The following is a 14375-nucleotide window of genomic DNA, read 5'->3' as shown; positions in this document are numbered from 1 at the left end:
CAAGGGGGCTACATGAGGCAGAGAACGTAAACAAGGCATATATGGTGGCAGCCTTGTTAACCCACATAGAGTCCTCTTTTCAGGATACAGAAGTTTGTGTAACTATTGTTGGTTTATTTAAGGGACTGATTTTTTTTCTTCTGTATCCCTGGGACACACAGTACCCAATCCAGGGATTTTCAAAGCTTTTTTTTTTTTTTTTTTTTTAGTTCAGCAATCTGTGTGATCTAATACTCAAGTTACACCAAAGCAGGGAAGGCAGTTTCTCAGTGGTTCTGAATGGGGCTGGGAGTAGGGATTTCACCATATCCTGGGGACACAATCTTAGCTGTCATACTTGGGGAGGAGGTGCACTACAAGCAGAGGCTAGGGATACTGCTAAACATCCTAAAATGCACAAGACAGCCTCCAGAACAAAGAATTAGCCAACCGAAAATGTCAACAGTGCCAAAATCCAGTAACCCTGTGCTTAGTCTAACTGCAAATAAGGAACACACTAACTTCAACCCTCAACTCTGCTGTTCCAAAAAAGAGACCAAAGGAGGCTAAAATTAGAGAAAAAGTTTTGTTCAGTCTCCTCCGGATACACATCCCATCAGAGGAAAATACAACTCGTGCTGAAGGAACCTAGGGAAAAAAAAGTGACAGGACTCAAATGAAGGGAGAAGAAAGAATAAGCTCTATATGTAAATACTCAGTGTATGAAGAAAAAAACAATACACAGGGAAGAATATGGAATGTTCCCACCAAATGTGAATAGGCCCAGTCAATGCCATTTATTATACATGTTGAACAGTCTCTGAGACCCAAGGGCTCCCATATGAAGTTTTTTTTCCTTTTTCTTTTTTGCATCAAACAGGTTCTTCCAAGAGCCTGCTCACAAGGAAGAAAAAAAAGAGTAATCCTCAATAAAATGAAACAAACAGGAAACGCTCAACAGTCTACATATGAAGAACAAAGGTTAAAAAACTCACCAGACAAAAACCACACCAAACACTCGTCCCATTTAATTTCCTGTTACATGCACTGAAGGAGCCAAGAACATCAGGCCCCAAGGCAGCAATGCTCTGAGGTTCTAGCTCAGGCTCCCCCTATGTGACAAATTCATGCACACACGCCCGCACATACCAGACCCAGGCAGAAATACACATGCATGCACAGGTGGCAGAAAACCAGAGGAGGTTGAGGGGGATAGAAGGCTGGTCAAAAATATGCTAGCAACTGGAAACTGGGGACCCAGAGAACCCTTCTGCTGCAGGCTAAGCCAAGAGTCAAAATTAAAACAAAGGGAGAACACAGGATCAATGTAGTATGCTCAGGTAAGAGGTTGGACAGATGAAGAGGGAAAGATGCAGGGGGAGTTTAGGGAAAGCAGCCTCAGAAGAGGTTTTTATTGGGAACTCAGGCAGAGGTCCTGTGACTCCAGTGACATACTGAGGCTGAAGGAACATGCCACAGCATTTCCTCTGCATCCTGTGCTCTTTCCCAAAGTAGAGGGAAACCACAAACACCCACCCTCGAGCCCTCCCCATTGCCACTCTTAAGGACTTTCCCAAGTACCCCGGAAAAAAATGACCCCCCTCACACACAAAGTTAGCAAAGGGCCAAGCATAGAAAGCCTCAGTAACTCTTCTTGGTGGAACCAAAGCCAGAGAAGCCCATCACAGCTGCCATCTCATCATCCTCCTCAAATGTCAAGTCCTCCTCAGCCCTCCTTTTCTTCTCCTTCTGTTTCTCTTTCTTGTAGGCTTTGGCCTTTTCCTCCTAGGGGGGAAATCACTCAGAATCAGTTCAGACTCCTGAGCCAAAGATTGAAAGAGACAAGTGAGGTCAAGATTCCTTTCTATCTTTAGGAGAAAGCAGTTAAAGACAAATAAAATTTTAAGAACAGAAGAAAAGCCACACTAAAGATTATAAGAAACAACAAAGAGAAATTTTAGCCTGTGAAGAGCACTTCTCAGTCCTACGTTCCAGGTTATCTCTGGTTCTTAAAAAAGGTTATGGAAGCAAAACCACATAATAGTACCTATCATCCTGGGGCACACAGCACATGCCAGGAATTGGTCTATGTGCTTTGTGTAGATTATATATTAAGATCTCTAATATGGGGAAACCGAGACATGGAGAAGTTCTATAACTTGCCCAAGAGTCATAGCCAGTAAGTGAAGGAAACAGAATTCTGACCCAGTCAGGCTGGTTCCACATGCCTCTTGGGGACTAGGTGTATTTAATCCCTCCTGCAGTAAGAAAAAAAGTAAGTAGGCCCAGAGAGTCCACGAAAAAAGAATAGGTTTACAGCCATATTCTTAAGATCATGAGAGTCCCAAACAAAGGCAGTAAAGGTTTCCCCCAATATAGAGAAATTCAGGATTCAATTATCCTCTGGGGGTGGGAGTGGAATGAGGAAGAATGCTTCCCCATGATTCAGAACATAAAACTCAAAGCTAGGGGATAAAAGATGAAAGAACAGCAGAGCCTTACTTCTTCTCTGAGCTCCTTCATCCTTTCCTCAAAATCATAATCCTTCTGTTTCTCTTCCATCTTCTTTTTGTTGACTTCAAAACGTTTCTTCACCTGATCCAAGGTGGAACGTTCCACACGCATAGACATGCCCAGATTTCGCTGATCTGGATGGGATCAAGAGTGAAAAAGGTAATGTCAGTACATCCCCAGTCCCTCAAAGTCTTTTCTTGACATTATATTAAAAAAAAAAAAACTTCTCATAAAATACAAAGCAAAAATAATTATGGCTGGAAAAAACTCCATTGGCTTTACTTGTTCCCAGAAGCAGCAGCTACAGATAGCCAAGATGCAAGTGGTGTTCAACTGCCTTTGCTGAGCAAATGCACACCAGTGGGGACAGCTAGGCCATGGAAAAGACCATGGTCTTCTTGTTGAAAGCTTGAAACAGTGTCTCATCCAAGGCCTCCAGAAACATTAGATAATGAAGTAAAGGATGCCCTGTACTGAAGCAATTAGAGTATTTCTCAGGCATTAAAAAAAGATCCAACAGAAACTACCCTTTCCCCAAACCCAGCCCTAAGCATAAACTACCTCCAAGCCTTACGTTTCTTTCCATTAATGTGATCCAGGAAGTTGATGGAGTCCTTCACAACACAGTCACAGACATTGCAGTAATACCTAGCAAACAGAATAAATAGCACTTGTGGTCAAATCTAGCTATAAGGATCTTTTTTTTTTTAATTTTTTTTTTTTAATGTTTATTTTTGAGACAGAGAGAGACAGAGCACGAACAGGGGAGGGGCAGAGAGAGAGGGAGACACAGACTCTGAAACGGGCTCCAGGCTCTGAGCTGTCAGCACAGAGCCCGACGTGGGGCTCGAACTCACGGACCGTGAGATTATGACCTGAGCCGAAGTCGGACGCTTAACCGACTGAGCCACCCAAGTGCCCCACTAGCTATAAGGATCTTAATGTTTTCAGCCAACAAACTCCTATTTTTTAGGTAAATTTTCTTTTTACAAGAAGGCACGTCTGATTTTCATAAAGCTTTATCTCTTGGAAGAATATGGTAGCCAACCTCCATGACGCCAAAATTCCTGGTATTCCTACCTTGTGTAGTCCCCTCCCAATTTGTACTAGGGTTAGTCTGTGACTAAAAGAATATGTCAAAAGTGATGCTATGTCACTTACAAAATAAGGTTATTAAAAAAAAAGTGGCTTCTGTCTTACTCTGTCCGTGTCTTACTCTGGGGAAGCCACTATGGAGCAGCACTATGGAGAAACCCATGGGGCAAAGAACTGAGGCCTCTAAAGCACTGCCACGTGAAAAAGCCTTCAATCAAATGATTCAGCTCCACTTACACCTCAGATGAAGGCAGACCCACCAGACACCTATACTGTAGCTTTGTGAAACCCTGAGCCAGAACCACCTCGCTAAGCCTTTCCCAGATTATTTAGATACAGAAATTGTGAGCTATTTGTTATTTCATGATGCTAAATTTTGGATTTGTTAACTTACAAAGCAAGAGAGAACGAATACAAAGAGGAATGACGTTAGTGGATTTTCTAAGCAACTCAGACATGTCATTCATTGCTATCTGTTTTGCCCTCCTGCTAGAAAGACTAAGTGAACATGGAAGTAGTAGTCGTGCGCAAAAGAATAAAGAGTTGTTGTAGGACACTTCTTACCATGGGAGGCAGGTAGTCAGGAAGAAGGTGTATAACCAAGCAATCCATAACAACTACAGCCTCTGCAGCCAGTCTGGAACCTCAACTCCCTTTATTCAACAGCTCCTCGGCTCCATTCTATCTCCACCTAATCTCTCCCCTAAATATCTCTTCAGTAGTTCTTTTCCTCATTTCTTCTTTAAAATATTAAGTAGCACTTACAGTACTAGTATGAATAAGCCTACCGAGTGACTCCTCCTAGAGACACTATTATGTTTAGTTGAGACCTTGGGGGAACAAAGAAAAACAAACTTAAAGGTAGAATTGTAGGCAACAAGGTTGTTATCCTGGGGCCAGGGAACCTCCTCAACACCTGCTAAAAGCAACACAGAGTTTATTATACCTATTCCTGGCTCCTGAGAAAGATGAAAAGTCACTCACCCTCCCATCTCTGATTGTGGTGTGGTCTTAGTAATGACAATTGTCTTCCCAAGCTTGGATTCCAGGTCCACCTTGTAGTCTCTATGCCGGAGGAGCTCCCTTTTGACTGGCTGCACTGGTTTTCCTAAAGTATAATAGAGGAGAAAGTTTCTTCAATACTTCAGTTCTTGAACCAGAAAGGAAAAGAAATGCATGATACCCAAAATACAGGTGTCTACTCTCCTTTCTTTCTTGAACCCAAAGCCAGGGACACAAGGAGCACTTCTAGCAGCACCAAGACAGAATCTCGACACAGGAAAAATGATAAGCAGTCCCTAAACTATGTACAGCTTTTACCCACTTTAAAGCCAACAAGTCTAAAAGCAAAGTTTTTTTATTGATTAACTGAATTGAAAGAAGGAGTTCTGAATTTTCACAAAAAGCGAACTTTTAAAAGAGCAAAGACACTTTCAGACAGATACCCCAAGCATTAACACAGAAAAGAATCTTCACAGGGCTGGGGAAAATTTTTAAAGATCAATATTCAGGAAATACCTGTTATGTGGCTGGCACTACTGTACAAATTACATAAAAACTAAAAGGGTTAGTGTGTACAAGATGGTGTGAAACTAAAATGAAAGAAGAATGTATACGTTTGAAAACAGAAAATAAGACATTTATTTTTGTACAGTGGAATCTCTATCTAGGAGAGGAGCACCAACTCCCAACACTGTACATAGGGAGCAGTACTACTAAGCATCAGCTTAAAAAAAAAAAAAAAAAAAATCACACACTCCTTAGTAGTACCCTTGCTCTTCTCAGACTACAGGGAAAGGTCTTAACTGAGCCAGTTCTTCTTCCCCTTAAGTGACTTGAAGGGAAAGAAGCCAGCCTCAATAGCAGAATGCACAGCAACAAAATACACTTCTTTTCTGTCACTACTAAGGATTCCACTCTCTTATCTGTACTTCAGGAAAGTACAAAATGAACCAAGCAAAAGGAGAGCAAGGAAGGAGAAGAAACAAGGGGAAAACACCTCAAAACCGCTTCAAGTCCTTCTTGCTCTCATTTTATACATTAAGAACTCAAGGGGCAGGGAGGCAACGCTCTGCCAGAGGTTACACGGCGTAAAAGGTCAATGCATTTCAACTCCCCACCGGCTCCCAGCTATGGCTTCGCCTCTACTATACCCACAGCCCTTGACGGAGCAGGCACGCACCATCCTTCTTTTCTCTCTCTTCCGTGAGCCTCTTCTCGGCAAGCTTCTCATATTCATCTTTGTCCCACTTTCGGCGAAAGTCCAAGTTTTTCGTCTGTAGAGAAAAAAGCGCTCAAGATTCGTCGCTAATCACGTCCGACCCCTAGAGAAATGGAAAGACCCGCGTCTACGCGGCACGGCGTCCCGCGGACCTGTGGAGAGCGAAGACTCTCCGGACCACACCAGACTAAGGTAGCCTCAGGACCCAAACCCAAGAGACCTCCGCGATTCAACAAACCCTGAACCAGAGCCCCACGGGGAAGCTCTTGAATCCGGGCCATTACACCACAAGGAGGTGTCGAGAAGCCAGCCGGCTGCAGGATATTCCGCACTGAGAAGCCACCCTCTGCCCCCCGCCCGACCAAAGCCTCCACACACACACAACACCTACCCCGCTGCCGGACGCCATCTTCACTGCGAAGTGAATGGGTAGCCGGAAAATGACGTAAAAAGCGGCCTTGAGCCGTAAAGCAGGCTTGCCCTCCAATAAGCTTAGAGTCTCGTGTTCTAAACGAGCTAAGGACTGGAGGGCTTCTTAAACAAGCTTGTTGGCCCCTCCTCTGACCCAAGAAAATGACGCATGCGCAAGGGGGGGGTTTGAAGCAACACGGAAGTAAGGGTGCCTACAAACGTTTCTTTCCCCAGGCTTTCAAAACGTGCGTTGAAGGGCTGATTTAGTTCGACTCGTCTATTTTACAAACGAGGCAACGGTCCAGATCAGCGCCCTCTGATCTAAGCAATTTTGCGTGCGTTTGCCAAGAGTTTCTAAGTTTTCGTTAAGGCTGAATCGGTTATCAGGAGTTCTAGGTGTCCCATTTACCTGTATGCACCACATACAGTGTTTTTAAAGATTGCAGCCTTCCCAACGCACAAATACAAAATTCTTTTTGCACACTCTCTCCTTGTTTTGAAGCAACGCTAACACCCTTTGGTTAACTCATTTTTCCTTAAACTGAGGAATCTTACAGTCTTTCAATCTATAGGGCACAATTTAATTAACATGATTGGACTTGGAAAGGCCAGTCATCAGCAACTCTGTAGGGTGAAGAACTCTGACAGATGACTCACTATGTGTTGAGTTGGGGGTTGAGGGGTTAATGGGCAGCAGTCGGGAACCGTGACTGCTCCATTCACTGAATACAGAAGCATCACCCCAGGGAGGTTGCTCCTAGCTCTCAGAATTCTCTAGTGTACACTCAAGCATTTTCTATGGTCTATGCAAACCAATCTCTTGATGACAAATCACCCAAGCTACTTCATTTAATATTTTTATTTAATACATTATCCAATCACTTCTAGAAAGGTCACCTCCATAGGAGAATATTGAATAAAGTCAGAGTAGTAATTCTGGCACAGGAAATGGTCTCCAAAATCTCAAAAGATTAGACCATTGCATCAAGTCACCTATTAAATTCAACATTCAAAATTACTAAACAGACAGCCTCACTCTATGTGGATGGGCTAGAGACATGCCATATCAATATGAGCACTACTTTGCCCTCAGGATAGCATCTCTGTCCTCAAACAAAAGAGAAAGTAGCTGTTCCCCCTTCTTTGCTGTCTTCCAAAACTCCCTGGACAGGCCAAGGGCAGATTGTGGACAAATTCCCCAGAATCTGGTTCAGAAGCCACAGTAGAAGGCTAAGATTCTGACTTTTGGTCTCAATGGTCTCAGCCTTAGGCAACTGTCCTAGAGCTTTGCTAAAAGCAACCATCTCAGTACCTACTGGCAGCATTCAATGGCACTTCAATTCTGCCTCTGCAGTTAGAGTATGTCTCTTTCACATACCAGCCATCTGCACCCATGCAGAATAGCTGCTTGCACTAGCCCAGGAGTCCTCAGGGCCTTCCACAGTTCTGTACCCAGAAAGGATGGAGGAGGCAGAGGAACTTGTCACCCATCCTGGCCAGCAGTTGTGAAGTCCATCAGCAACTCAGTTCTAGAAGAAACATTTTCTAGAAAGAGCAGCAGATGGCAATCAGGCAAGAGTCAAGACTCAGATAGTCGCTTCTGAATTTCAGCCACAAGATTTTCCCGTTTAATAGCCACCTGTAACATAAAAGAACCTTCATGTGACAAACTATAGAGTGATACTAGATTCTTAGTCACTGCTTTTCCACATGCATTTTACTCTGCATCTGCTCCCACTACTTATGCAACCAACAAGGAGAAGTATGGGCTTCAAGCTGGAATGGGCAATGTATGCCCTCAAGAGATTCTAACACCTGGGGCACCTGTCTCCTTCAGTGAATAGAGCATGTGACTCTTAATCTTGGAGTTCTGAGTTTGAGCCCCATGATGGGTGCTGAGATTACTGAAGAAATAAAATCTTTAGGGGAGCTTGAGTAGCTCAGTCATTTAAGCATCTGACTCTTGATTTAGGCTCAGGTCAAGAAAGATAGAAACCCTTGGTGCCTTCCATTTCCCCCACTCACCTCCTCCCTGCTGGCCACTGAACGAAGCTTGATTATCCCTTCTTTCATTTCTTGCTCACCAATAATGACCACCAGTGGAATGCCCATGTCCTCACAGTAGTGCAGTTGTGTTAGTAGTTTAGGGTTGTTTTTATACAGCAGCTCTGCCTGAAAACAGTGAAGACAGAGTAAGGGGCTGAGGAATAACCACACTACTCAACCCCAGGAACAAGCATTGCCAAAGAAATAAGTACCTAACCCTTCTACTAGAAGACACTTTAGCGAAGACCAGAAATTTCTTAAGTTCCACCTTGCATAAGGTAGAAATGGCCACCTGAATGTCCACATATACCTAGATGACCTGGATATCAGATTTATCATACCTTGATCCCAGCATCCCAAAGTTCTGCAATTAGCTTCAACCGTTCATGAAGAAAGTTCTTCTGTGGTGTGGCCACAAACACTTGGGTCTCTGTAGTCCGTATCTTCTGACCAAAAGTCTGATTAAAGAGAAAGGAAAAACATGAAACTAATAAAAAAAAAAAGCCAAAACTTCCTGTGCATCAGAAACTTAAGAAAAAAAAAAAAAAGGACAAAAAGAATCATCAGAAAAACAGTCCCACTGTATATCCAAAAACATGAGTTTAAGTCTCTAGCCCCACTCCACCCCAACCTAAGACCTACCTTCATCCTCTGCTCCACAATAGAGAAGATTCGCTCTACCCCAATACTGAGTCCCACACACGGCACCTTGTGGCCCTTGGGGTCAAACATGCCCACCAGCTTATCATAGCGTCCACCAGCAGCCACACTGCCCACATTGAAGGACTCCTGAGTCTGAGCCGGGGTCTGTAGTAGCACTGCTTCATAGATTACTCCAGTATAGTAGTCCAGGCCCCGAGCTAGGCTTAGGTCAAAAGAGATCTGTGGGAACAAGGCTATAGTAAGTCCCAGAAAACACTCAGGACCCTGAGAGCCCCAAAGCTCAGCAAAAGGTCCACTGCCAACTCAGCTTACCTTCTCAGCAATTCCAAATAAAGTCAGGTATTCAAATAGCAGCTTCAAGTCCCCCAGGCCATCTAGAGCCTGCTTGTTCTGTGATAGTCTAGGATCCTGGAACATTTGCTCTATCAAGGAAATCCCACCTAGGGAGACATATGGGGAGAAATAAGGTCTGTGCTATTCAACCAGATTTGTTTTATCCAAATTTATTCCTAATTTGTTCCAGCCAGTCCTCCTTACTTTATTTTTTAATGGTTATTTACTTGTTTTGAGAGAGAAAGAGAGAGTAAGCTCTCACAAATGCATGCAGAAGTGGGCCAGTGGGGGAGGGGCAGATAGAGAGGGAGAGAGAAAGAATCCCAAGTAAACTCTGCTGAGTCAGTGCACAGCCCAACTCGGGGCTCGATCCCATGACTCATGAGATCATGACCTGAACCAAAATCAGGAGTCAGACACTTAACCGAATGAGCAACCCAGGTGCTCCTACTCCTCTTCATTTTCTTATTAAAAAAACAAAACAAAACAAAACAAAACAAAACCCTCAAAAATAAATAAACATTAAAAAAAATTAAAAAAAAAAAATCCTGATGTCTTATGACCAGACTCACCTCTGCTTTTACCATCTAAGGACACAAAGTGGTTACACTAAGTAAAAGTGAAATTAAATTCAGGCCAGGTTCTGATGTCACACATCTTCAGAAAGGAGCTGTTTCAGAGGCAGAAGTTTGTACACCCATCACCCTCACTCCACTGCTATCACATAGCCCACAAAACCCTGGTTCTTACCATGACATTGAACATAGTCCCCAATTCTATCAGCCACTTCAGGAGCCAGGCCTTTCTTTGCCACCATCTCATGTCTCACATCTTTCCAAGATATCTGTGCAAACACCCAAATATTAGCCCAGTTCCAAAATCCTTCTTTATCTAACTGGAAATGTCATGAGTACCTAACATTATACTCAGCAAAGTCAGAGGCAGCTCAGGAAATCCAGCGACAGGGGTATAGGTTTGAGGGCAGGGCAGAGACTCGGATATGGTCTACTAAAACATGTCTTTTTTGTTACCTTGTCTAGTTTGTCTATCGAGGAGCAGATGGCATGGAACTTGCTTTCAGGAACACCGCAGACAGCAAACATCCCATCCAAAATCCGCCGATCATTGACCTGGGAACTCAGTGGAAGTAACACAAGTGCCTCGTCAATGCCCTTTCCCTCAAAACAATGGCAGTCCCTACTAGCCTGTCTCATAAAAATGACAGAAAAAAATTTCATAGGATGACTATATAGATATAGATAAAATTAAATAACTGTTCTGAGAAAATGCCAGATCTATAGGATTAAAGGCTGGGGTCACCTATGTTTTAGGACATAATCAGGCCAAATCCAGATTTTTCCCCTCAGTCCTTAGCCCTGGTCTCACCTTAATGATGAAGTCCCCCAGCTGCAATCCACTAAGAATTTCACACATGATCTTCAAACACTCTGCGTCAGGGATCATAGGATCAAACTGACCAGCAATGTCAAAATCCTACAACAACGAAAAAGATGGGGGAAAAAAATCTTCACTGAGTAGCCAGTTCTCAGGTTGTAGCCTCCCAAACTATCAAACCATGCTGCCCCCATCAGGTCACTTACACACTGGCAGAACTCCCTGTAGCGGCCTTGGACTATGGTTGGGCTCTCCCGCCGCCACACTTTTCCAACATGGTAACGTTTCATCTTCTTCACCTTATTCATGGCCAGATAACGAGCAAAAGGGACCTCACATAAATAAGTTAAGGAGAAAGGATACTACATCCAAAGCTTAGGCCCAGTGTGTAGACATTTGAGAGGAATGGGCCATTATCAACTGGATCTCATCCACTAGGATGAAAACAAGGACCTTCTCTGTCTTGTTTCCCACTATTCCCAATGCCTAACAGTGCTTGACATTCAATATATATAAAGGAATGAAGGAATCTCTCCAAGCAAAAGTGCAAGTTCAGTAAAAAGCAGGGAAAGCTGGCCTACTGGCCACTGAATGAAACAGAAATGCTCCAAAAACTTCCAAGTATGGGCTATTACTTCCTATTCAGGTCAATTCTCAACCATTTCAAAATAGTCAAGTTTCAGAACCTGGATTTCCTTGCAACTATGTCGATGTTTTTTAAAATAGAGGTCAAGAACCACCTGCCCCTTCATGACCCCTGTTTACAATGTACATTGCTGAGCCCCACTCCAGCTATAGAATTAAGAATATCTGGGGGTAAGGGCCAGAAATCTGTATTTCTCCAGGTTTCCACAAGAGTTTCTGATACATAATGAAGTTAAATGACAACACTCCAGGCCAGGCTCTGCTGGCAGAATTGCTTTCTGGGAGGAACTAGAAGTAAAGGCTGCTGCAAACAGTCGTAGGGGGCCCAGAGGCACTTTTGTCCCTTTTGTCAAAGAAAGTCGTCTGGGTTTGGAAAGAGATGTCAGTCTCCAACACTTAGAAAGATACAGTAAGGTCATAGCGCAGGGACAACAGCTCTCCACCCTGATCCTTCAGATCATAGATGAGCCCAGAGTCCTCTCCATACTTCTCAGTGAGCATTTCCTGCAGGGATCAAACAAAAAATGCCACAGTTCAAAGGACTCCAAAACACAGGCTAAAAGTTCTTTCAAAAACTGAAGACAGGTGAAAAAATGGAGTCCCAAAAGTTTTTCCTTCTTACCTTTAGCTCAAATGCGGGAGTATCTAACCTCTTTGCTCCATGACGTTTAAAGCAGCCAACAACCATATCAAGAATTTTCTCCCTCACAACCATCTGCTGGGGACTAAGATCTCTGGTGCCCTAGAAACCAATAGGAGCCATGGCCAAAACAAAGACAAAAAACAAGTCCATTTAAGACAAAGAGTTAAACAACATCTATAATCGAAGGTCTGAAGTTGAAATCTCTTTGAATTCAGATGAATGATCCTCATAAATATCTCAAGAATAGGGAATTTTTGGGGCGCCTGGATGGCTCAGTCGGTTAAGCGTCCAACTTCGGCTCAGGTCATGATCTCACGGTCCGTGAGTTCGAGCCCCACGTCGGGCTCTGTGCTGACGGTGCAGAGCCTGGAGCCTGTTTCAGATTCTGTGTCTCCCTCTCTCTCTGCCCCTCCCCCGTTCATGCTCTGTCTCTCTCTGTCTCAAAAATAAATGAACGTTAAAAAAAAAAAAAGAAAAGAATAGGGAATTTTTTTTTTGATTCGTCTAAAAAGACATTAAAAGGGATTAGGGAAGAGAAAAGCAGAGCAGAGGGAAGAACAGAGGGCAGTCCTCCAAGGAACCCTAATAGGACAGGGTAGGGAAAAGGGCATTACCTTTGGGGTCTTGATGATAAAATTTGTTTTCTCTTGTTGTGGTTTCAGGTGGGATGTTAACACTGCCTCTGCAAACTGTCAGAAAAAGGAATGTGAGGTGTGCTCCTTTCAAGACTGTCCAGACCTGTGACACTTCTGGCCCTATGTCCAGACCTACAAAGACATTTGGCCCTGAGCAACAGGCAGACTGAACAATGTTTTATCTACTCCAATCTCAGCGTCAGTCTAAAACATATGTTGTATGTGCATTATATATGTAATACATATGAGGTCAGGTCTTTATCATAGTTGTTGTTTTTAAATGTATTCACTATATTTGGAGATTTTAAACATCTGAAAAAGCTTAAGCACCTGAGAACAATGAAGGCACAAAACAACCCACCACTACCACCGCCAACCATCCAGGAGTAGGGATTAGTATGATCTACAATTCTCAATTCCTACTCAAAGAGCAAAACCATAAATTTTTAATAAGATAGCAGTAGTCATTAGGCTTAGAGACATGGAAAAAGCAACCTGAAGACAGAAAAGAACCAGCCCAAAACACAGAGCATGCCCATGGAATGAACAGGAATGGATATCCAAATTGAACTAAAAAAAGCCAGATTGGTAGGATGCTGTGACTGAAAATTAATAATAAGATCTGAACCCTGTTATTTATGATAGGAAAGCCTCTGCTAGGGTGTTTGACAAAGTAAAACAGATTCGGTAGTTTCTTTATTAGCAGAAGGCTGTATGCTCCTTTCTGAAATATAGAGGGTGTGAGAGTTCCATATTTTGGCGGATTCTCTCCTCCAAAGGATGACAGTTCACAATCCTTCCTCTGCAATTCCAAAATCCTAAAACCTCTAAAAACCGAAAATGTTTTTTTGTTTTGTTTTGTTTGTTTTTGGAGGGATGGGCATTGCTCATTTTGAGGTAAATTCTAATGTGAACTCAGCCCACTTATGGGCTTCAGTCATCTCATTTAATGGGAATATTCATATACTTTGCTTAAGAATGTGTTTGACTCTGGGGCGCTTGGGTGGCTCGGTCGGTTGAGCGGCTTCGGCTCAGGTCATGATCTCTCAGTTCGTGAGTTTGAGCGCCGCATCGGGCTCTGTGCGGACAGCTCAGAGCCTGGAGTCTGCTTCAGATTCTGTGTCTCCCTCTCTCTGCCCCTTTCCCGCTCATGCTCTGTCTCTGTCTCCCAGAAAATGAATAAACGTTAATAAATAAATTTAAAAAAAGAATGTGTTTGACCCCAAGAGGTTCACATAAGGGATTGTGGACCTATATTATAAATGTATCCGTAGATAAATCATTTAACCTAGCTTACTGTTTCCTCAACAATAAAATGGAAATAATCACAACCTCTCAAGACTGCTATGAGGATTAAATGACAAAGCATCTAAAACGCTTAGCTTAGTACCCCTAAACTACTCAAAAAACCCTGACAATACTAATGGAGTGCAGGCCGCGAATCCCTGCTCCGGATCTGGAGATCCTGCCCCGACAGACCACTCAGCCTGGCTCACCTGGCTATGAAAATGGACCTCCCTGATGCACACAGCACGGGGCGACCGCAGAAGCTGGCCAAACAGTGAAGCCCAAGCCCTCATGTGCAGGAATCCGAACGGGGGCATCGTGTAGCAAGAAAGCCCTTTTCCGAGACAGGCGCCAAAACCTGGGAACGAAGCAGGTCGGACCCAGTAAGGGTGCAGAGCGCTGCAGAAGGTAGCCCTAGCACCCTGGAAAAAATACTTCCGCACCTTCCAAACCCTACTGGCTGGCCCCGGACCTCCCAGGCGCACGCCCAGTTTCCGTACTTCCGGTA

General features: G+C 43.6%; 2 protein-coding genes across 3 annotated transcripts; both read right to left on the bottom strand.

Moving 5' to 3' along the window:
• Positions 1–751: 751 nt before the first annotated feature.
• ZMAT2 (zinc finger matrin-type 2) lies at positions 752–6332 on the bottom strand. The gene is made up of 6 exons (XM_003980853.5): positions 6201–6332; positions 5771–5864; positions 4573–4696; positions 3068–3141; positions 2482–2627; positions 752–1764 (listed from the first exon to the last, which is right to left on the bottom strand). The coding sequence occupies exons 1-6, from the start codon at positions 6216–6218 to the stop codon at positions 1621–1623; spliced, it is 600 nt and encodes a 199-aa protein (XP_003980902.3). The 5' UTR covers positions 6219–6332; the 3' UTR covers positions 752–1620.
• Positions 6333–7064: 732 nt separating this feature from the next.
• HARS2 (histidyl-tRNA synthetase 2, mitochondrial) lies at positions 7065–14351 on the bottom strand. 2 transcript variants are annotated; one of them, XM_006927667.4, is made up of 13 exons: positions 14077–14351; positions 12560–12634; positions 11925–12044; positions 11711–11806; positions 10864–10989; positions 10649–10756; positions 10294–10392; positions 10013–10106; positions 9242–9369; positions 8909–9148; positions 8608–8724; positions 8246–8392; positions 7065–7859 (listed from the first exon to the last, which is right to left on the bottom strand). In XM_006927667.4, exons 1-13 carry the CDS (start codon positions 14182–14184, stop codon positions 7800–7802), a joined length of 1518 nt encoding a protein of 505 aa, XP_006927729.2. In that variant the 5' UTR covers positions 14185–14351; the 3' UTR covers positions 7065–7799. The 2 variants fall into 2 exon arrangements, with proteins under 2 accessions (XP_006927729.2, XP_023111687.1); XM_023255919.2 differs by having other exon boundaries at positions 12560–12712; positions 14077–14346.
• Positions 14352–14375: the final 24 nt, after the last annotated feature.

This window comes from Felis catus, chromosome A1, assembly GCF_018350175.1.
Source record: "Felis catus isolate Fca126 chromosome A1, F.catus_Fca126_mat1.0, whole genome shotgun sequence".
Taxonomy (NCBI): Eukaryota; Metazoa; Chordata; class Mammalia; order Carnivora; family Felidae; genus Felis; species Felis catus.
This window is presented reverse-complemented; position numbering and strand designations above follow the sequence as displayed.

Bases quoted from the DNA above. Each gene is read 5' to 3' on its own strand.
- ZMAT2 (XM_003980853.5), bottom strand. The intron at 3,142-4,572 runs GTGAGTGACTTT...TCTGTTTGCTAG, and splicing joins CCACAATCAGAGATGGGAGG to GTATTACTGCAATGTCTGTG. The intron at 2,628-3,067 runs GTAAGGCTTGGA...GATCCCATCCAG, and splicing joins TCACATTAATGGAAAGAAAC to ATCAGCGAAATCTGGGCATG.
- HARS2 (XM_006927667.4), bottom strand. From the start codon at position 14,184: ATGCCCCCGTTCGGATTCCTGCACATGAGGGCTTGGGCTTCACTGTTT. The intron at 11,807-11,924 runs GTAAGAAGGAAA...TGATCCCTGCAG, and splicing joins CTCCCGCATTTGAGCTAAAG to GAAATGCTCACTGAGAAGTA. The intron at 10,990-11,710 runs GTATCTTTCTAA...TATTTATGTGAG, and splicing joins CCCTGCGCTATGACCTTACT to GTCCCTTTTGCTCGTTATCT.